At 60.4% G+C, this 20,866-nt stretch overlaps 1 protein-coding gene across 4 annotated transcripts; it reads right to left on the bottom strand.

Moving 5' to 3' along the window:
* Positions 1 to 1,608: 1,608 nt before the first annotated feature.
* Positions 1,609 to 18,190, bottom strand: RAPGEF3 (Rap guanine nucleotide exchange factor 3). Of its 4 annotated transcripts, XR_011339319.1 has the most exons (28): positions 18,013 to 18,190; positions 13,432 to 13,485; positions 13,041 to 13,147; positions 12,822 to 12,943; positions 12,553 to 12,727; positions 12,054 to 12,138; positions 11,820 to 11,880; positions 11,534 to 11,610; positions 11,012 to 11,158; positions 10,309 to 10,418; positions 10,000 to 10,088; positions 9,321 to 9,399; positions 8,275 to 8,425; positions 8,105 to 8,187; positions 7,373 to 7,412; positions 7,175 to 7,256; positions 6,101 to 6,247; positions 5,894 to 5,991; positions 5,486 to 5,611; positions 5,217 to 5,398; positions 5,041 to 5,131; positions 4,612 to 4,662; positions 4,352 to 4,439; positions 4,177 to 4,241; positions 3,911 to 3,965; positions 3,752 to 3,823; positions 2,581 to 2,914; positions 1,609 to 2,094 (listed from the first exon to the last, which is right to left on the bottom strand). XR_011339319.1 is itself a non-coding variant. In XM_069879401.1 (27 exons), exons 1-27 carry the CDS (start codon positions 18,094 to 18,096, stop codon positions 2,796 to 2,798), a joined length of 2,571 nt encoding a protein of 856 aa, XP_069735502.1. In that variant the 5' UTR covers positions 18,097 to 18,190; the 3' UTR covers positions 1,609 to 2,795. The 4 variants fall into 4 exon arrangements, 3 of the variants coding, with proteins under 3 accessions (XP_069735502.1, XP_069735500.1, XP_069735503.1); XM_069879401.1 differs by having other exon boundaries at positions 1,609 to 2,914; positions 8,344 to 8,425; XM_069879399.1 differs by having other exon boundaries at positions 1,609 to 2,914.
* Between the last annotated feature and the right edge of the window lie 2,676 nt (positions 18,191 to 20,866).

The following is a 20,866-nucleotide window of genomic DNA, read 5'->3' on the forward strand; positions in this document are numbered from 1 at the left end:
CAACATCTCCTCACCTCTTTCCAGCCACCGTCCCGTAAGGGCTGACCTTGACTTACCCATCAGGGAGGAGCGGCTGAGAGAGCTGGGGGTGTTTAGGCTGGAGAAGAGGAGGCTGAGGGGAGACCTCATTGCTCTCTGCAACTCCCTGAGAGGAGGTTGTGGAGAGGAGGGAGCTGGGCTCTTCTCCCAAGGGACAGGGGACAGGACGAGAGGGAATGGCCTCAAGCTCCACCAGGGGAGGGTCAGGCTGGACATCAGGAAAAAATTTTTCAAGGAAAGGGTGATTGGGCAGTGTCCGAGGCTGCCCAGGGAGGGGGTTGAGTCCCCTTCCCTGGAGGGGTTTGAGGGATGGGTGGACGAGGCACTGAGGGACATGGGTTAGTGATTGATGGGAATGATTGGACTCGATGATCCTGGGGGTCTTTTCCAACCTGGTGATTCTATGATTCTGTGATTTACACCAGCCGCTTCTCTACCTTCTTGCTGACATGCTGGGACATGGACTTATTCTGGTTGGTCCCTTGTGGTCAATGTCCTTCTGGTTTGACCAGGCATTTCCTTGATGAAGCACCGGGAAGCTCCTGGATCATGTGTAAACAGCCCCGGGCTCTCCTGGGCTGGCTGCCAGACCACCACGCTCCCTGCTTTCATCCCCAGAAGCAGCAGACCCAAGACTCCCCGCGACGAGCGGACCTCTCCCTGTGCATCTCCACCTCGGCAGGTGGTAAGTGACCTCCAAGCATCACCTGAGATAAGGGAAGGCAATTCCTCACCTCCACCAACTCCTGCAGTTCCTGCCAACACAGCAGCATTGCAACAGCCCTGACCCCCCCGGGGGTGCGTTAGCTGGCACGGGACAGCGACGTTTGGTGTAATAAGGACCAGGTTTGGCTTCCTTCTCACCCCTCAGTCATTTCCTACCTTCCGCCCTGGGCTGGTGACCCTGCTGACCTGTTCTCCTGTGTTTTCTCCACCTCCTTTGTGTCACCCTGTGCTGAGACAAGAGGGAACGGCCTCAAGCTCCACCAGGAGAGGGTCAGGCTGGACATTAGGAAAAGTTTTTTCACAGAAAGGGTCATTGGGCAGTGGCAGAGGCTGCCCAGGGAGGGGGTTGAGTCCCCTTCCCTGGAGGGGTTTAAGGGCCGGGTGGACGAGGTGCTGAGGGACATGGGTTAGTGATTGATGGGAATGGTTGGACTCGATGATCCGATGGGTCTTTTCCAACCTGGTGATTCTATGAGTACATCAGCTGGCTCTCGCACAAGCTAACCTTCCCCCAACTCCGAGTTGTGCCTCAAGCCCTGCTGGAGGTGAGGAGCTCCTATCGGTGGGGTTGGAGCTGGAACGCATGGCTGCACCCATTGTGCACCTGTCTTGCTCCTCGGAGATGCTCAGGAAGAGGAGACACATGCTGCTGGGACCGTGAATGGAGCTACTGGGAGATTCCAGGGGTCAAAACCTGGTCCCCATCGAGCACGTCCACTTGCTGTCTTGTGGGGAAGCACAAAGCCAAGCTTGGCACTCAGGGGGACCTGGGATGATGGACACGGTGCTGGGAGCTGTGAGGAGCCCACAATTTAACTCACTTCTGGCTGCATCACTTAAACATTATTGAGGTGCGATGGGGACTTTTATTACAAGCAACCCTTGCTGGAAAGAGCAATTAACGCAGCAGCGTTCCAGTCCCTTGCAGCCCAGCTGTACTTGGGGCAAGGCTGGGGGGCTTTGGCTTCTGAGTCCATGGGCTACGAGCCTTCCCCAGGCTGGAACCCTGCAAATGTGGGAGCTTTTAGGGGCTGCGATCTCCTCTGAGCTCCGTAGCTTCATCCAGGTCTCCTCTGAGCTCAAACCGCTCTGTGCGCACGCAGAGAGATGCTCTGAGGAAGGTGGGGAAGGATGAGGGTCTCCAACTTGGGTGTCCTTCAGCTCAGCCTCCTTCAAAGACATCCCACCCCGAATCCCTGCTCAAGGCAGAGCAAGGACAGAGCACCATCTCCATCACGAGGCCACCACAGCTTCCTTCCACCACGGTCGCTGTCCTGCCTCCATGCCAAAGCTGTACATGGCTATTCTTGCACCATCCATGTAGGGAAACTGAGGCACAGAGAAGGCTGTGATCAGCCCAAGGTTTGCCTGCTTCCCGTGGTGATGTGGACCTCGCACGTGCCACCTCCTCGCTGATTTGAACCCCTGGAAAGGATCAGGATACTCCCCACATGGTTGCTGGAGCCATGCAACTCCCAGGGTCAGGGATGCAGAAACCACCTCCCATGGGACTTCCAGACAGGGAGAAGGGCAGATCCCCTCTGGGGTTGCCCCCAGGATCTGTGGGGCAGCAGAGGGGCACGAGCCAGACCCTGAGCTCAGCCTGCACCCCGGCGGAGACCACACAGTGTTCCCTGGATGCTCTGGCTTGAGTCTCTCCAGGGGGAAGGGGCATCTTCCAGCCTGGCACCTCCAGGGTGGGCAGCATCGAGGGGGCAACCAGGGCTCCTTCCTGCCCCCCTGGCCAGGGCAGGGAGTGAATCCAAGCTGCTGCGTGGAGAAGAAAGGGGAGTGAAGCCTTGCATACAAAAATACCTCTATTGCTCACGCCACTGGCCATGGATCTCGCCTGCCCGCAGCCCACGGGGGCTCCTGGGTGCCTCGTGCTGCTGGACCTGGTGCCCAGCACCATCGGCGCAGCCGGCTCCGGCGCAGCCCCGTGCCTGGTGCTCCTGGAGCAGAGCGGTGGGGTTACCCTCGCTGCCCGCAGCCAGGCTGCTGCATCCCTGCTTCGGGCCCCTGCGGCCACGTCAGGACTCCAGGTCACGGGAGAGCCGCAGCAGCTCCTTCTGGCTGTCGATGGCTTTCAGGTGCTGCAGGTAGGCCCAGGTGGAGACAGGGCTCCGCACGCTCAGGGACTGCTCCGAGCCTGCTGGGGAAAGCTGAGATCAGTGCTGGGCTCTTGCTTCCATCTGGACTCACCGATCCTCCTCCTCCACCCCTGGCTCAGCTTGTCAGCCTGCTCCATCACCACTGGCTCATCTCATGGATCCCCTGTCATTGCCTCTCACCTGACTCACCGGTTTGCTTCCGCTGTTCATGGCTTGGCCCATTGATTCCCTTTCATCACCTCTAGCTCGGCTCATCAAACCTTTGTCTCACCTCCAGCTTGACTCACCCCCCTCCCTATTGCTTCTCGCTCAGCTTGTTGGAATCCCCTCCATCACCTCTCCCTCAGCTCGTTGAAATCCTCTCCACCACCTCTCCCTCAGCTCATGGATCCCTCCATCACCTCTCCCTCAGTTCATGGATGCCCCTCATCACCTTTCCCTCAGCTCATGGATGCCCTCCATCACCTCTCCCTCAGCTCATGGATCCCCCCATCACCTCCAGGAACCTGCTGGAGCTGAAGGAGCAGGAGCAAGCTCCATGGGGCAAACCGATGCCCCAGCCTGATGTGCTGAAAGCTCTCCTGGACTCTCCTCAGCACCAGGAATCGCTGATGGTGCCTCCAGCCAGCCGTGTGGGACCTACAGGCTTGCACCACTCAGGAGATGAAGCTCAGCCTCCATCCCCGGGCACTCTGAGGCATCAACAGCATCCAGACCGGCTCCCATGCACCACACTAGGGTTGATGCCCTTGGGACATCCCCATGAGACCCTCCCACTGAGGACAGTGGGTGCTGGCCACAAGAAGTAGGGTCCCCCAGGGTGCCCCACCACAGGGATGAGGGCTAGGAGCAGATGGGTTGAGCCCTAGACGTACATGTGGAGATTCTGATGGCTTTGGGGTCTTCTGGCCGGTGCGGAGAGCGATTTCGCAGTGGGGAGAGCGGAGCTGGATGCGGAGAGAGAGCAGAAACTCAGCCCCGTCCCCACAGGAGGATCCCCAGCCCTATCCTTGTCCCCAGCCGGGAGCACTCACCGTGCGGGTGGCTCCGGCAGCGCTGCAGGACACGCACGGTCTTTGCCATCATGTGCTGCAGGCAATGCACAAAGGTCACTTTCTGTCACCTGGCCCCACTTGGCTGGTAAAACACAATCCCCTCTGGCTTCGGCGCTGGCTGCAGCTACCCTGTGCCCCTCCAGAACAGCCAGAGCGAGGGGATCTGCCCTAACGCCACAGGGATGCTCTGGATCTGCATCCCAGAGGATGGGGAGACAGCAGGTCCCGCAAGGTGCCCCACTCACCATCTTCTCAAAGTTGATGAGGTTCTCGGCTAGCGTGCGATTGCCCTCATGGATAAACGTCATATCTGGAGATGGAGAGGGATTTGGGGATCAGCTTTGGCTTCCTGGAGCCCTGGGGAAGGCTGGAGGCAGGCAAAGGTGCCCCAGCCCACCCATTCCCACCTGAGGAACTTACCTTTGAGGAGCAGCGGCACGAAGGGGATGATGGGGGGGCTCAGCTTGGCGACCGCCAGGCGATAGACCCTGTGGTTCCACGATGGGTCCTGGGGACGGAGCAGGATGTCAGCATGAGATGGGCAGGGGACACAGCCCCGCTGCTGCTCGTCCCGGGTGTGGAGAACATCTCCATACCACCCTGGTGACCTCGCACCTCTTGGAAGCAGGAGAAACCCTGCTGGGATGCAGGAATACAGGGTGGGAAGGGGATTTGCGCACCAGCATCCGCTCCAGCGCTGAGTGCAGCTTCCGGATCTTGTGGGGCAGCCTCTGAGTGGAGAGAGAATCATAGAATCATAGAATCACCAGGTTGGAAGAGACCCACTGGATCATCGAGTCCAACCATTCCCATCAATCACTAACCCATGTCCCTCAGCACCTCGTCCACCCGGCCCTTAAACCCCTCCAGGGAAGGGGACTCAACCCCCTCCCTGGGCAGCCTCTGCCACTGCCCAACGACCCTTTTTGTGAAATATTTTTTCCTAATGTTCAGCCTGAACCTCCCCTGGCAGAGCCAGCACCAGCGCTGGAACCCCGGCTCTCCCACCCCTAAGAGACCTCCAGCTCTTCCACCACCTCCTGCTCTCCACCCACCCCACTGAAGCTGTGTGGGCTCCACAACGTCACCTGCAGCCCCAAGGCAGTTACCTCCCAGGTCTTGGCCAGGCGGCTGATGGCTGTATTGCTCACACCAAACATCACCGCGAAGAAGGAATTCAGGTTCTTCTGCTCCTTGAGGCTGCGGGTGAGGACGGAGTCAGGCTGGGAGTCCACCAGCAGCTCCATCCTGGCAGGAGCAGGAGGTTGGGTGGTGAGGCACTCACTGTGCAGCCAGCTTGATGAACTTGCGGAGGAGCTGGGCTCGCTTGCCCACCTCGGGGCAGAGGCACAGCTCGGTGGCCACCCAGAACTGCAGCTCGTTGAAGCGCCGCATCACCCGCTCCAGGTTGGCCGTGGTCACGTCGTGGAACTTCTGGGGCCCAATGATGTAGTGGATCATTTCCACCTGCAAACCCCAACGTGGATGCTAAGGGGTGCCCCCTAAAAAGCCACCCAGAGGTGACTCCCACCTCTGTCTGGGTCCTGGCCCTACCGGGTGGATGCTCTTGAAGAGGCTCCAGTCGTAGTCGGTGAGGTGGCTGGCCAGGTCCTTGGAGCTGATGAGGTCCAGGGTCTCTGAGGAGCCAACGTGGGGGCCCAGCTGCTCGGGGTGGGGGGTCTGTGCAGAGGAGAGGACACCCAACCCCTCCTGCCATCAGCCAGAGCGGTGGGGAAGGGAGCACAAGCCCTCTGGCCTGGGGAGAGGGGCAGGGAGGGATGGACACCTCCAACCCTGAGTTGCTACAGAGGAACTGCAGCCCTAGATCATAGAATCATGGAATGGGTTGGGTTGGAAGGGACCTCAAAGCCCACCCAGGTCTCCCTGGAGTCTCCTCATCTCTAGGTTCAGGGGACCAGCCTGGTGCTGCTCATCCCCAAGAACCCTTCATTGTATGCTCACCAGGCCACCCAGCTCCTCCACGGTCACGGCAAAGAGCCTCTCGTTGAGCCCCAGCGCTGTGAACACCCCCACTGCGTCCAGCTGCAGCCCCACCTTATCTGCAGGAGACCAAAGAGTTGGTGCCAGGATGGAGAAGGGGTCAGATCCTGGCTGGGCACAGAGTCTGTGCCACCACGTGTGGTGGCATCTCTAGAAGAGCCCACTCACCTCCAGAGGAATTAACCTTCACTAGGATGTGCTCCCCATCTCGGCCAAGCCGAGGGCTGAGGGATCGCAGGACGTCCCGCACCGAGGCGTTGACGGGCAGCACCGTGACCAGGCACGAGTGGTCTGGTCGGTAGATCTCGTAGGGCACTACAGGGTTTAGAATCATAGAATCATCAGGTTGGAAAAGACCCACTGGATCATTGAGTCCAACCATTCCCATCAATCACTAACCCACGTCCCTCAGCACCTCGTCCACCCGGCCCTTAAACCCCTCCAGGGAAGGGGACTCAACCTCCTGGTGGAGCTTGAGGCCATTCCCTCTCGTCCTGTCCCCTGTCCCTTGGGAGAAGAGCCCAGCTCCCTCCTCTCCACAACCTCCTCTCAGGGAGTTGCAGAGAGCAATGAGGTCTCCCCTCAGCCTCCTCTTCTCCAGGATAAACACCCCCAGCTCTCTCAGCCGCTCCTCTTCTTCTCCAGCCCCCTCACCAGCTTCCTTGCTCTTCTCTGGACTCGCTCCAGAGCCTCAACATCCTTCTTGTGGGGAGGGGCCCAGAACTGACCCCAGGATTCGAGGAGCGGTCTCCCCAGGGCCGAGGCCAGAGGGAGAAGAACCTCCCTGGCCCTGCTGGCCACGCCGGGTCTGATCCAAGCCAAGATGCCCTTGGCCTTCTTGGCCACCTGGGCCCCTGCTGGCTCCTGTTCAACCAACACCCCCAGGTCCTTCTCCTCCAGGCACTTTCCAGCCAGACTTCTCCTAGGCTGGAGCTGCTCAGGGTTGTTGTGCCCCAAGTGCAGGACCCGCTCTTTGGCCTCGTTAACCCTCCTGCCGTTGGTCTCAGCCCATGGATCCAGCCTGTTCAGATCCCTTTGGAGCCTCCCGACCCTCCAGCAGATCCAGCTTCCACCCAGCTTAGTGTCATCCCCAAACTTGCTCAGGGTGCACTCGATGCCTCCATCCAGGTCATTGACATAGACACTGAACAGGGCTGGACCCAGCCCTGAGCCCTGGGGACACCACTTGTAGAAGAAGAGCTTTAGAGCCCCAGACACCAGGGAGGGGACACGTGGCCATACCTTTGTCCTGGGCTCTTAAGGCACAGCTGGTGTTCAGATTTCCCTCCTCCTGGCTTGCGAGCCAGTTCCCCGAGCTCCGAGCCTGTGGCCAAGGAGGGAGAGAGCAGGGAGGATGCTGGCCCCCCAGCCACCCTTCCAGCCAGGGGTCCCCCGAGGGCAGGGGGGACCCAGCTCTGCACCCCTCAGCGCTGCCCCTACCTTGGGCTGGGGAGAAACGCTGCCGTCTCCGTTCTCCAGCCTGCAGAGAGAGAGCAAAGGCGGGGTTAGAGTCCACACTTTGCACTCTAGATAGAACCACGTCCTGCAGCCCCCAGGCTCCACACCACCACCAAAGCTCCTTGAGCATCCCTGGTGAGTCCTAGAAGTGTTCGCACGCTGCCTCTAGCTGGGAAAGCCCCGCGATGGGGACAAGGTGGCCTGAGGGCATCTCCCCAGGCTTGGTAATCACCGTTTTGCTGGTGAAACCTCAGCCCCATGAGAAGAAAGAGTGACTGAAGGAAAAGAGACTGAGGGGAGACCTCATCGCTGTCTACAACTGTCTAAAAGGAGGCTGTAGTGAGGTTGGGTTGGTCTCTTCTCCCTGGTAGCCAGTGATGGGACAAGGGGGAATAGCCTCAAGATGCGCCAGGGGAGAATTAGGTTGGATATCAGGAGGAATTTCTTGACTGAAAGAGTTGCCAAGCATTGCAAGAGGCTGCCCAGAGAGGTGGTTGAGTGTCCGTTCCTGGAAGGGCTCAAAAGACAAGTAGATGTCGTACTTGGGGACATGGACTTCGGGCTGGATCCATGGTTGGACTCGATGATCTTAAAGGTCTTTTCCAACCCAAACCCTTCTATGATGGGTGCAGGAGGTGGGGACGTGAGCACCAGCAGCGGCACTGGGGGGACAGACCCAGGCTGTGGTTGGGATGGGGACTCAGGGGGACTCACACGCGGGGCCGCCGGCGCTCCTGGGCTTGCTCCTGGCTCAGCCCACCCAGACGGGGGTCCTGGCTCGCCAGGTCCGCGAGGTTCTGCAGGAGGAAGGTGCCTGCTGGTCAGCACAGGGGGTGGTGACAGCCAGACCTCCTCGGGGACATCCCTCCCCTGGCTCCCGGTACCTGCAGCAGCGCCGTGGTGCTGCGGTCGCCCTGCAGCAGCCACCCGTAGAGCAGCACCCACTGGCTCACCAGCCGCAGGATCTTCCGCCGCTTGTGCAGGGAGTAGGTGGCCTTCTCCTGCTCCGACCCCTCCAGCGGCTCCACGCGGAAACTGGGACCAGTCAAGGACATCAGCACAGATGGTGGGGAGCGGGCAGGGATCCCCGTGTGCACGTGACCAGCAAGGGATGGGAGATGGGGATATCGTAGAACCATAGAATCACCAGGTTGGAAGAGACCCACTGGATCATCGAGTCCAACCATTCCCATCAATCACTAACCCATGGCCCTCAGCACCTCGTCCACCCGTCCCTCAAACCCCTCCAGGGAAGGGGACTCAACCCCCTCCTTGGGCAGCCTCGGACAGGGACCAAGGACCTTTTCCATCAAAAATTTTTTCCTAATGTCCATCCTGACCCTCCCCTGGTGGAGCTTGAGGCCATTCCCTCTCGTCCTGTCCCCTGTCCCTTGGGAGAAGAGCCCAGCTCCCTCCTCTCCACAACCTCCTCTCAGGGAGTTGGAGAGAGCAATGAGGTCTCCCCTCAGCCTCCTCTTCTCCAGCCTAAACCCCCCCAGCTCTCTCAGCCGCTCCTCTTCTTCTCCAGCCCCCTCACCAGCTTCCTTGCTCTTCTCTGGACTCGCTCCAGAGCCTCAACATCCTTCTTGTGGGGAGGGGCCCAGAACTGACCCCAGGATTCGAGGAGCGGTCTCCCCAGGGCCGAGGCCAGAGGGAGAAGAACCTCCCTGGCCCTGCTGGCCACGCCGGGTCTGATCCAAGCCAAGATGCCCTTGGCCTTCTTGGCCCCCTGGGCCCCTGCTGGCTCATGGTCAGTCACTGTCAACCAACACGCCCAGGTCCCCGTGCCCAAGAGCTTGGGGCAGTTAGGGGTCCCCCACCCAACCACCGAGGTCCTACTGGGATGAGAGGGACCAAGGGCAGCTTGCTGGTCCCGGGCGGGGTGTAGGATGGAGCCCAGTCCCCCCCAGCTCCAGCCGCAGAAGGATACTGGTGCAGCAGAGCTCTGCAGAGCTGCGAGGTCGGCATGAAGATGGTGTAAGTCAGCAGGAAATCCCCCAGCAGGGTATCTGCAAGAGGCCAGGCCACCACCAGTCACTCTTTAGCCCGTCCAGAGGCTTGGGGACACGGTTGGGTGGGGAAAGGGTCACGCGAAGGTGGTCACGGGCAGGGGGAAAGGGTCACTCATGCCCTAAATGGGGATGGCTTGTGGTGTCCCCCATGGTGACCGTGCTCAGTGCAGGTCCCTTTTCGCTCCTGACCACCCTGGAAAGGGCTCGCAAGGTTGGAAGCTTCGGGAGATGAAAGAAAATTCAAGGGTTGCACAAAAAATGCAGAGCTTGGAGTCGGTTCCAAGGCAGCCGCTGGTGACGCCAGCTCGGATTTTTTACCCGCTGGGGACATCTCCTGGTTCCCATCTCGCCCGGCTTCGCTTCTCTCCAAAGGCAGAGGGAGTCGGAGGGATGCAGGAGAGGAAGATGCTCCCCACCCTGGAGCTGCCTCCCTCTCCCAGCCTCAACGGGGGATATTAGGGTGAAAGGAGCAGCTTTTGGGGTTGAACCAACCCTGCTCAGTGCTGGTCCTCTCGCCAGCACCCTGTCCCACCCCTCTGACCATCTCGGGGTGACCTGGGATGTGGTCCCCAGCCCAAGGGGTGACTCCCCACCTACCCACGGGGTCATAGAGCGTAGTGTCGAGCCTCATGAACTCTAGCAGATGCTCCAGGATCTTCTCCGGCGTCCCAGCCATCACCAAGTACCTGGTGGGCAGAGCACCGGGCGCATCAGAGAAGGATGGGACAGCCCAGCCGAGCTACCAGGACACCACGCTGGGCCACCAAACCACCCGATACAGCTGGTCAGCATGGCCTGGCATCTCCGATCCCACTCCGGGAACATGGTTCTCCCAGCAAGGGAAAGCAAAGGAGGCAGAGGGATTGGCCGTGGCTGCAGGGAGGGATGGGGACAGGCTGCTGTCACCTGCTGCTCCGTGCAGCGGCTGGCTGGCTGCTGCTACCCTGCAGGTTCTTCTGCAGGACGAGCACCACCTTCCCGTGCTCCTTCAGCCGCATGGTGTTGGCCTCCACATCCTAGGGAGAGAAACCACCCTTCAGCCCAGTTCTGATCCATCAGGGTGGCTGGTTGCACCCCAAAACCCCATATTTAGAATCATAGAATCTCTAAGTTGGAAAGGACCCACCGGATCATCGAGTCCAACCATTCCTATCAAACACTAAACCATGTCCCTCAGTGCCTCGTCCAGCTGTCTTTGAAAATCTTCCAGGGAAGGTGACTCAACCCCCTCCCTGGGCAGCCTCGGACAAGGACCGATCACCCTTTCCAGGAAATATTTTTTCCTGATGTCCAGCCTGACCCTCCCCTGGTGGAGCTTGAGGCCATTCCCTCTCGTCCCATCCCCTGTCACTTGGGAGAAGAGCCCAGCTCCCTCCTCTCCACACCCTCCTCTCAGGGAGTTGCAGAGAGCAATGAGGTCTCCCCTCAGCCTCCTCTTCTCCAGGCTAAACCCCTCCAGCTCCCTCAGCTGCACCTCCTAACCCTTGTTCTCCAGCTCCTCGCCACTTCATTGCTCTCCTGTGTCCCTTCTTGATACAGAGAGAAGCGTCCTGCCCTACATACACCACGGAGGATGCACGGAGCTCCCCGACTTGGACCTCCTGCCCACCTTGAGGATGCGGTTGAAGTCCTGCTTGTCCACGCGGAGGAAGTGGCAGTTGTTCTCCCGCAGGATGATGGTGGCAGCCCGGGGAGCGTCGTTCACCAGCGCCAGCTGCCCGAAGTCATCCCCCTCGTGCAAAGTGGCCACCAAACCCTGGAGGGACAACGGGAAGGGTGAGGGACGGGGTGGGAGCTCTCATCCCAACTGGGGGACAGTGATGGTAACAGGGAGGGTGCAGGAACAGGATGAGGTGGGATGGTTCTGAGCTGGAAGACGGGAGGTTGAGATGAGAACTTGGGAAGAAATTCTTCATTTTAAGGATTTCACGCAGCTTGCCCAGAGCAGCGGTGGCTGCCCCATCCCTGGAGGGGTTCAAGGCCAGGCTGGATGGGGCTTGGAGCCCCTGATCCAGTGGGAGGTGTCCCTTGCCATGGCAGGGGTGGGACTGGATGGGCTTTGAGGTCCCTTCCAACCCAACCCATTCCATGATTGTATGACCTGAGGTGTTTGCCACAGGGATGCACCCACCTTGCCATGGGTGACCACGTTCACCGAACCCTTCCAGATGATGTACCACGACGTGCCTTTATCTCCTTGGCTGAACACTGCCGGGGAAACAGCAGTCAAAGCGGGGAACCCCAAAAACTTCAGCTCCCCCATCCTGAGTCTCCAAGCCCCTCCATCCCTGGTCTTCCACGAGACAGCAGGAGCATCCCCATGGATGAAAATGTCTCTAACTTTCCTCTCCAGGCTGGGGACCCTTTTCTGGGGGCCCAACCAGCCCTGCGAAGCTCCCGGGGTACGTGACACTCACACACGGTGCCTGCTCTCGGGTGCGACTCAAACATCAGCACGGACGCCAGCTCCCGCTTCACCTGCCGAGAGAGGCACCCACCTCAGTGTCACCCCAGCCTGGAGCTGAGCGAGGAGGGGACACGTATGGGGACAGAGCTCAGGGATGCTCGGCCAGGGGAGGATATGGGGATGGGGAGCAGTTTGCGGGGTGGGGGTGACATGCTGTGGGGGTGCCGGGGAGAGCCTCACTCACTGAGTTGGAGAGATGAGCCACGGCTTTGATGTGGAGGAGCTCCTCGAAGATGAGCTCCAGCTCATCCTCCGTGCGCTGGGCTGGCCTGGGCGGGGGGAGCAGTGGTCAGTGTGCCCTCTCCTCACCATGTCCTGGGGCACAGACACCCCTGTTCTGCACAAACACCCCTGTCCTGGGGCACAAACACCCCTCTACAAGCACAGACACCCCTGTCCTGCACAGACACCCCCATCCAGGCACAGACACCCCTCTCCAGGCACAGACGCCCCCCTCCAGGCACAGACACCCCTGTCCTGGGGCACAGACACCCCCTTCCAGGCACAGACACCCCTCTCCAGGCACAGACACCCCTATCCTGGCTGGCCAACTGTTTTCTCCTGGCCATGGCAGAGATGCTCAGGTCACTCCATGCACACCAGGTCCCCAACCCCTCATGGAACAGGGTTGAAATCAGCCCCGCGCGTGCCCCCCAGCCCCTCGGGAGCTCCTGGGCACTCACGGCTTGCGCAGGGCCATGGTGAGCAGCGCATCGGGACCAAGCTGGGCCAGGAAAGCCAGTGCCTCCAGCAGCTCTTCTGCATCCCGGAGCCCAGCACCAGGCTCGGGGCTCAGCTCCAGCTCGGCAAAGCGGTAAAACTGGGTGTCCTTGTCCTGGAAATGCCACTCCTGCTTCACTGCAGGGCGAAGAGCCGCGTGAGCTCAACCGTGCACCCAGGGGAGACCCCAGCAGCCCCCAGTGCACCCAGTTCTCGTCTCGGTGCCACTCACCGTGCGTCAGGACCCCTCCATCCACCAGCACCTGGCAGACGCCGATCGCTTGGCTGCGGGTCTGGACGGCGAGCCCGGCGCTCAGCAGCCAGTCCACCAGCTCCTTGCCCGAGCAGCACTGCCTGCGAGAGGAAAGGACGGGAGAAGGGTCCTCAAAAAAGGGGTCGTGATGCCCAGCATCCCTGCTGAACCCCTCCTTGTGCCAGGAGCTCATCCCACCTGTGGTGCCGCAGGTGATGCTTGTGGTCCCGGATGAGGCCGGGGCGAGTGCTGGTGAGGTGGATGAAGAGGAGCTTCCCTGCTCGCCAGATCTTCTCTGACGATGCCTGGAGTGGAAGCAGATTCTCCGGCTTGGAAAGGAGGCAGAGCCCCCTCACGCTGACCCCTCGCTGTGCCCCAACACCCTCCCCACCTCACCATCTCCATCACCCACCCCCAGGAATGCTTGAACCCAAGGGGTTGAACATCCCAGAGCTGAGCCAAGAACCCCAGGGTATGGGGGAGCTCCAGCCTCCCACCTCTCACAGCCTTCAAGGTGCTTTTCCATCTTCCCCCTCCCCCAAATTCAAATTCAAATTCAATTCCTTGTGGGTTTTCCCACACTACCCACCTGGGTAAGGCTGTGTCCACAATCCAAGGTGGATTCAGTGTCCAAAAGTGGGGTCTGCAAGAGCAGAAAAGAAGGGGGTTGGTGGATGTGGGCGCTCTGCCGTGGCCCCTCTCACTCCTATTCACCCCAAGAGGGCTCCTGCCTCCCCCAGGGGGCAGCTCAGCCTCAGCTGCTCCACACCAGGCAAGGATGGGACCATCCCTGCGTGTCCCCCAGCAATCCTTGCTGAAAAGAGATGTACACGGGGGGACCGAACCCCCAGAACCAGCCCCCTGAGGTTATGGTTAACTCCAGACTGGGAAATGCGTTCCAATGAGGGGCCTGGGAGATAAAAGAAGGGAGTTAGAGGTAAAATCTTTGCAAACAGGGATCAAAGCCGTTGGATTTGAGACATAGAGGTTGGAGGGTTATGGGGATGGTCCAGGACAGGCTTGGAGAGCTGGAGGATCAGCTTGCAGAGGATGCCAAGGACCGGACTCATAGAATCATAGAATCACCAGGTTGGAGAAGACCCATCAGATCATCGAGTCCAACCATTCCCATCAATCACTAACCCATGTCCCTCAGCACCTTGTCCACCCAGCCCTTAAACCCCTCCAGGGAAGGGGACTCAACCGCCTCCCTGGGCAGCCTCTGCCAGAGCCCAATGACCCTTGCCATGAAAAATTTTTTCCTAATGTTCAGCTTATGCCTCCCCTGGTGGAGCTTGTCCCCAGCTGGATGGGGTTGGTGCCCCTGATCCCGTGGGAGGTGTCCCTGCCCACGGCAGGGGTGGGACTGGATGGGCTTTGAGGTCCCTTCCAACCCAAACCACTCCAGGATTCCATAAAGCCCATCAGAAGGTGCTTTTTTTCCTTCTTGTGCTTCTTTTCCTCCCAGTTTTTTCCCCTTGGGGAGGGGATGCTCCAGGGAGAAGCAGCGTAAGGAAGGGATGAGCCCTAACCCTGGTGGCCACGCTCCCATCCAGGTGCTGCCCACAGGGATGAGGGCTCCCACATGACCACAGCCCTGAATAAACAAACTTTCATCTCGACTGCGTGTGCTGCATAAACCATGGGACTGGGGAAGACTGGAGCACCCGTCAGACCTGTTCTCCGCTGCCCTGGCTGAGGCAGCCAAGGCGCTCTGAGCATTAACCCCCAGACAGCGCGAGTTTTGTCCTTCCTCGGGGTGTCTTCACCTCAGGGGAAAGGTTTTATGGTTCTGCTCATTTATTTCTGGCTGTATGAGGTCTGCAGGGCCCCGGGCTGGTGGCGGAGGTGGTGGGCACTCAAAACATCACATTTTCTGGGCCAGGTCCTCCTCAGATCTGCTGGTTCCAGGCTGCTTGGGAAGCTTGCGAATCCAGCAAGAGGGACAGACAGATGAAAGCCTCAATTAAGGATGCCAAGGGCATGAGTAATTAGCTGCAGAAGCCTACTTTGCAAATTAATTCAAGGACAAAACAACTTACCAGGAGCTGAGGGGAAAACAAACAGCCCTGGGACCTCCTGCTCCAGGCAGGAGGGTGATGGAGGTAGATGCCCCATGGGTGCTCTGTGATTGCTCGTCTCAAACCCTCCCCAGCTCAGGCTTCTCCTTCATTTCTTCCAGCTCTTTCCATACCCCTAGGACTTTCCCATCCTCCTCGGGACGGCTCGAGCTGCCAACCTGCCCCCAGCAGTTTGCATCCAGCTCGGAGCAGATGGAAAACAAGAGGCTCCACAAACACAGCAGCTCCCTGGGGATGTTCCTGACCTGGCCGCGCTGCCGCTGAGGCTGGGACACGGTGACTTACTCACTCTGCAAACTTTCCTGAGCCTCGTGACCATCCCCATGGAACAGGAAACGCGGCGGCGATTGCAGAGTAAATGTTTGCAAATAGGAGCCGGGCTTGGAGCTGCTGCCCAGGGGACTGGAGGCTGGTGTCACCCCCCTTGGGTGCAAGCGAAAGCGGCTCCGGGTCCCAAACAGCCTTTGCTGTCGCCTCGCAAGCGAGGTCTGCCCTTGAGGCAAGGAGCCAGGATATGTCACGGTCCCGCTCCGAGCTGCTCTCCCAAGGACGCTGAAGGAGACTGAGAAAATTCCTACTCAAGGATGAGCTCTTGGAGCCATTTCTCCCTCCTGGGGTTTTCTCATTTGCTCTGAAACGCATGCAGAACCTCACAGATGGCCCCAAAATCCCCTTGGCGGAGCATCCTTGCTCCCCAGCTCCCAGGTCTAGACCCACAGGATGCCCTCCCCCCCTGCCTCATGGTCCCAGCATCGCAACAGCTTCCTAAGGAGTTGCCTCTTTCCATCTTCCTGCGTACAGGACGCCCGGGCGCTGAGATCCTGCCTTTCTCCAGAAATCCGGCAGCGGCGGGCGGCCGGCCAAGGCCACGAGCGACCGTTCCGTGCTCGAGAGCTGCTTTTGTTTGGGATCGCAAGGAAAAACAACAGGAGTTATTTCAGGCTTTACGGCTCCGGAGAAAGCCCTCGCCCATCCGCAGGCTCCAAAGGGACGGCAGGGAGCCAGGGGCTTGAAGTTTGTCCAGGATGGGGAGCTCAGGGGATCCACTCTGTCCCCTCCATCCTCTCCAGGGACACAGGGGGAACAGTCACGATGACATTTGTCCCCTGGGAAGGGTGAAGGAGATGCCGGGCTGCGATGTCCTCCTGATGGCAGGAACAGGAGCCTCATGGAAAGGAGGAAAGGGATTGATTTATTGGCACTGGGATCAGGCAAACGGGTCCCCAGGAGGGACGAGATGGAGCCACAACATGAGGAGGAGTTTCCAGGAGCCGTAGGCTTGCAGGAATGGGGACAAGGGACAGCCAGATGCTTCCCTGCTGTCCACCTCTCCTCTACCTGCCCCAAGCCCAGTTCAATGTCCTGGGTGAAGGCATCGAGGGCACCCTGAGCAAGTTTGCGGATGACACTAAGCTGGGTGGAAGCTGGATCTGCTGGAGGGTCGGGAGGCTCCAAAGGGATCTGAACAGGCTGGATCCATGGGCTGAGACCAACGGCAGGAGGGTTAACGAGGCCAAAGAGCGGGTCCTGCACTTGGGGCACAACAACCCTGAGCAGCTCCAGCCTAGGAGAAGTCTGGCTGGAAAGTGCCTGGAGGAGAAGGACCTGGGGGTGTTGGTTGAACAGGAGCCAGCAGGGGCCCAGGGGGCCAAGAAGGCCAAGGGCATCTTGGCTTGGATCAGACCCGGCGTGGCCAGCAGGGCCAGGGAGGTTCTTCTCCCTCTGGACTCGGCCCTGGGGAGACCGCTCCTCGAATCCTGGGGTCAGTTCTGGGCCCCTCCCCACAAGAAGGATGTTGAGGCTCTGGAGCGAGTCCAGAGAAGAGAACGGAGCTGGTGAGGGGGCTGGAGAAGAAGAGGAGCGGCTGAGAGTTCCCTTTAAGTAAATTCACTTTTTGATTAAAAACATTTAAGCAATGATGGAAGGGGAAGGTCACAAAGCTCAGTCCCTCACCAAGAGTGGGGACTGGATGCTTTTTCCACCCTAGGGACGTCCCAGTAGCTCCTGGCCAGGGGACAACGTGGACCCAAGGAGGGAGGACGTGATGTTGAGCATTGTCCTGCTGCCAAGCGCCAGGTTTCTCCTAAAAGAAACGTCCAGAGCTGGTGGGGAGGGAACATTTTGAACCCCGTGGCCTTACGGGGAAGAGCTTTTCCTGTTCACATGCTCCAGGTTGGGGTGCGCTGCCCGGGCGGCCGTGGGCTTGAGCACAATAGCACCGGGCTCGTTTCACGCCTGGCTGCCGGCTCCGCCTGGAGAAGGGGTTTGGACAGGTGGTTGAAGAAATATGCTCCTTGCATGCCTCGCAGCCAGCAAAGCCGAGCGGGGAGAAGGGCGCGGGTCACAGATCACAGCTCCTGCCAAGCCAGAACTGTCCTACAGAGCCCTGCTGGAAAAGAGGGGCTGGAGAGAGCTGGGGGTGCTTAGCCTGGAGAAGAGGAGGCTGAGGGGAGACCTCATTGCTCTCTCCAACTCCCTGAGAGGAGGTTGTGGAGAGGAGGGAGCTGGGCTCTTCTCCCAAGGGACAGGGGACAGGACGAGAGGGAATGGCCTCAAGCTCCACCAGGGGAGGGTCAGGCTGGACATCAGGAAAATATTTTTCAAGGAAAGGGTGATTGGTCCCTGTCCGAGGCTGCCCAGGGAGGGGGTTGAGTCCCCTTCCCTGGAGGGGTTTAAGGGCCGGGTGGACGAGGTGCTGAGGGACATGGGTTAGTGATTGATGGGAATGGTTGGACTCGATGATCCGATGGGTCTCTTCCAACCTGATAATTCTAAAGCAGGGCTGGAGCCTTGGAAAGGGGCTGGAGGTGGCAAGAAGGCCTGGGACCCCCACTTGGCTCTGGTAGTAGCTTCACCAACCCCCCTGCCCGGCCAAGCAGCGCTGCCCCGGTGCAAGAGGGGATGCTGCGAGGGGCACCGCGAGACACGGGGGCAGCACAGGGGGGTCCTTAGCTCAGGTTCACACTTGGGGTGGGGGGTCCTTGGCTCAGGATCAGTCTCAGGAGCCGGGGGGGGTCCCTGGCTCGGTGTCGGCGGTGCTGGGGTCCCCCAGGCGCGCTGCCCCCCCCTCCCTCGCAGCCCCCACTCACCCAGCGGATGCCCTGGATGCGGGGCAGGCTGCCCCCCTCGCCCTCCAGCCGGATCTCGTAGCTGCAGCTCCGGAACAAATGCATCTTCTTGAGCAGCACCGAGAGCCGGGGCCCCGCAGCAGCGGGCGGGGCGGGGGGCGCAGGAGCCGCGACCCCCGGATCCAGCCCGGCTCGCCCTGGGCCCTGCCGGCTCCGGGAAAACGGGGCTCCCGGTGTTCTCGGGGCTCCTGATGCTCCCGGGGCTCCTGATGCTCCCGGGGCTCCCGGTACTCCCGGTGTTCCCGGTGGTCTGGGGTCTCCCGGGGCTCCTGATGCTCCCGATGTTCTTAGGGCTCCCGGTACTCCCGGTGTTCCCGGTGTTCTGGGGGTTCCCGATGCTCCCGGTGCTCCCGAAGTTGTCGGGGCTCCCGGTACTCCCGGTGTTCCCGGTGTTCTGGGGGTTCCCGGTGCTCCCGATGTTCTTAGGGCTCCCGGTACTCCCGGTGTTCCCGGTGTTCTGAGGTCTCCTGGTGCTCCCGGGTCTCCCAGTGCTCCCAACGCTCTCAGAGCTCCCGGTACTCCCGGTGTTCTGGGGGTTCCCGGTGCTCCGGGGGGTTCCCGATGTTCTTAGGGCTCTGGGGGCTCCCGGTGTTCCCGGTGCTCCCGACGTTCTTAGGGCTCCCGGTCCTCTGGGGGTTCCCGATGCACTAGGGGCTCCCGGGGCTGCCGGGGCTCCCGGTGTTCCCGGTGCTCTGGGGGTTCCCGGCTCTCCCGGGGCTCCCGGCCCCCCCGCTCCCCGCCGCCCCGAGCAGCTTCATTCGGAGCCGCCGAGCGGAGGCGAAACCACCGCGGGGCGGGACGGGACCGGGCTGGGTGCGCCCCGCCCCGAGCCGGGAACCCCGCCCGCAGCCCCCCCCCCGCCCCTTGGGGACCCCCCGACACCGGGACACCCCACCTGCAGCCCCCACGGGGGCCCGTGCTCCAAACCCCCATCCCTTCCATCCTTTTGGGGACCCCTCCATCCTTTTGGAGGACCCCCCGCCATCCTTTTGGGCACCCCTCCATCCTTTTGGAGACCCCCTCTATCCTTTGGGGACCCCCCTCCATCCTTTTGGGGACCCCTCCATCCTTTTGGAGACCCCCTCCATCCTTTTGGGGACCCCTCCATCCTTTTGGGGACCCCCCCTCTATCCTTTGGGGACCCCCCTCCATCCTTTTGGGGACCCCTCCATCCTTTTGGAGACCACCCTCTGTCCTTTGGGGACCCCCCTCCGTCCTTTTAGGGACTCCTCCATCCTTTTGGGGACCCACCCGACACGGGAAGACCCCACCTGCAGCCCCCACGGGGGCCCATGCTCCGAACCCCCATCCCTTCCAGCCCTTTTGGGGACACCCCCGTCCTTTTGGGGACCCCCATGTCCTTTCAGGGACCCCCTTGTCCTTTCGGGGATCCCCCATCCTGACCATCCTGGGAGGGGGCAGCCCAGACCCCCATCCAGCCTGAGCCCTGTGAGTCCCCCAAGTGACTCCAGGAGCCCCCCTGCCCTTCCCCAGAGCCTCCTACTGAGACCCCAGGGATTGGGGTGACTCCAGGAGCCCCCCTGACCTTCCCCTGAGCACCCCAACAAGTCCCTGGGAACTGGGGTGACTCCAGGAGCCCCCGCACACCCCACCAAGACCCCAGGGGTTGGGGAACCACCACCTTGCCCGTTCCCACAGCGCCCAGACTGGGTGGCTGGGGGGGGAACTGGGCACACTGGTGATGGGAACTGGGAGGCGATTTGTCTTGGGGAGGGGACTCAGGCGTCCGACTGGGGTGGACAGAGGAGCAGACCTGGAGCGAGGCCCTGGGAGAGGGTTTGTGCTAAAAAGAAAGCCTTTTGTGCCAAAAGGAGCGTTAACTTTTGAAAGAAGCCCCATTTTTAAAGAAGAAGAAAAAGGATTTAAAGGTGTCAATATTTCAATTAGCCCCAACCAGCAACGTGAGGAGAAACATCAGCTGGATCCAAGCAGCATCCTTGATGCTCTCTTGATCGGACACCCCAGGGAATGTGGGGGTCACACCAGGCTGCTCAGGACAGTCACCTCCTCGGGGCCACCCCACGTGGCATCTCCAGCATCTCCCAGCGTGGCCTTGGGCGAATCCCTGTGCAGCCGTGCAGGACGGGGACAGGAATTTTTCCTCCCACTGAGCGCTCGGAGGCAGGGAAGGTGTTTTCTTCCTGGAGCCGCTGCACTGGGGCTCCCAACAGCCACCCACGCGCAATCACAGCCCTCGAGGATCTCGCTGCGAGCTCCGTCCCCGCTTCCACTGTGTCCCAAGTCATCCGCAGCTCTTTATTCCAGGATCTCCAAGCCAAAGGGCTCCCAGTCTTCCTTACTGGGAACACTTACTGGTTCCAGCAGGGCAGGGAGAGCTGGAGCGATGCAGGGGCTGGATGAGGCCGGGGGCTGCCTGGAAAACACTTCAATGAGTGGTGTTTAAAATGCACAACCATAGAATCATAGAGTCACCAGGTTGGAAAAGACCCACTGGATCATCGAGTCCAACCATTCCCATCAATCACTAACCCATGTCCCTCAGCACCTCGTCCACCCGTCCCTTAAACCCCTCCAGGGAAGGGGACTCAACCCCCTCCCTGGGCAGCCTCTGCCACTGCCCAATGACCCTTTCCATGAAATATTTTTTCCTGATGTCCAGCCTGACCCTCCCCTGGTGGAGCTTGAGGCCATTCCCTCCCTGGGTTGGATGGAGGTGGCAGGACCTGGCGACTCAGGACACGATAGAAATAGGTACAAAACTCCCTATTTGATTATTCTGCTGCAAGAAATGCATCTCCTGCACCCCTGTCTTGAAGCCTGGAGCAGCGCGGTG

The sequence above is a fragment of the Phaenicophaeus curvirostris genome, chromosome 38 (assembly GCF_032191515.1).
Source record: "Phaenicophaeus curvirostris isolate KB17595 chromosome 38, BPBGC_Pcur_1.0, whole genome shotgun sequence".
NCBI classification, from domain to species: Eukaryota; Metazoa; Chordata; class Aves; order Cuculiformes; family Cuculidae; genus Phaenicophaeus; species Phaenicophaeus curvirostris.

Excerpts from the sequence above, each read along its gene's own strand:
- RAPGEF3 (XM_069879399.1), bottom strand. The coding sequence starts at position 18,096 with ATGCATTTGTTCCGGAGCTGCAGCTACGAGATCCGGCTGGAGGGCGAG. Across the intron at positions 12,944-13,040 it reads CATCACCTGCGGCACCACAG|GCAGTGCTGCTCGGGCAAGG; the intron begins GTGGGATGAGCT and ends TTCCTCTCGCAG. Across the intron at positions 11,881-12,053 it reads TGGCTCATCTCTCCAACTCA|GTGAAGCGGGAGCTGGCGTC; the intron begins GTGAGTGAGGCT and ends CTCTCTCGGCAG.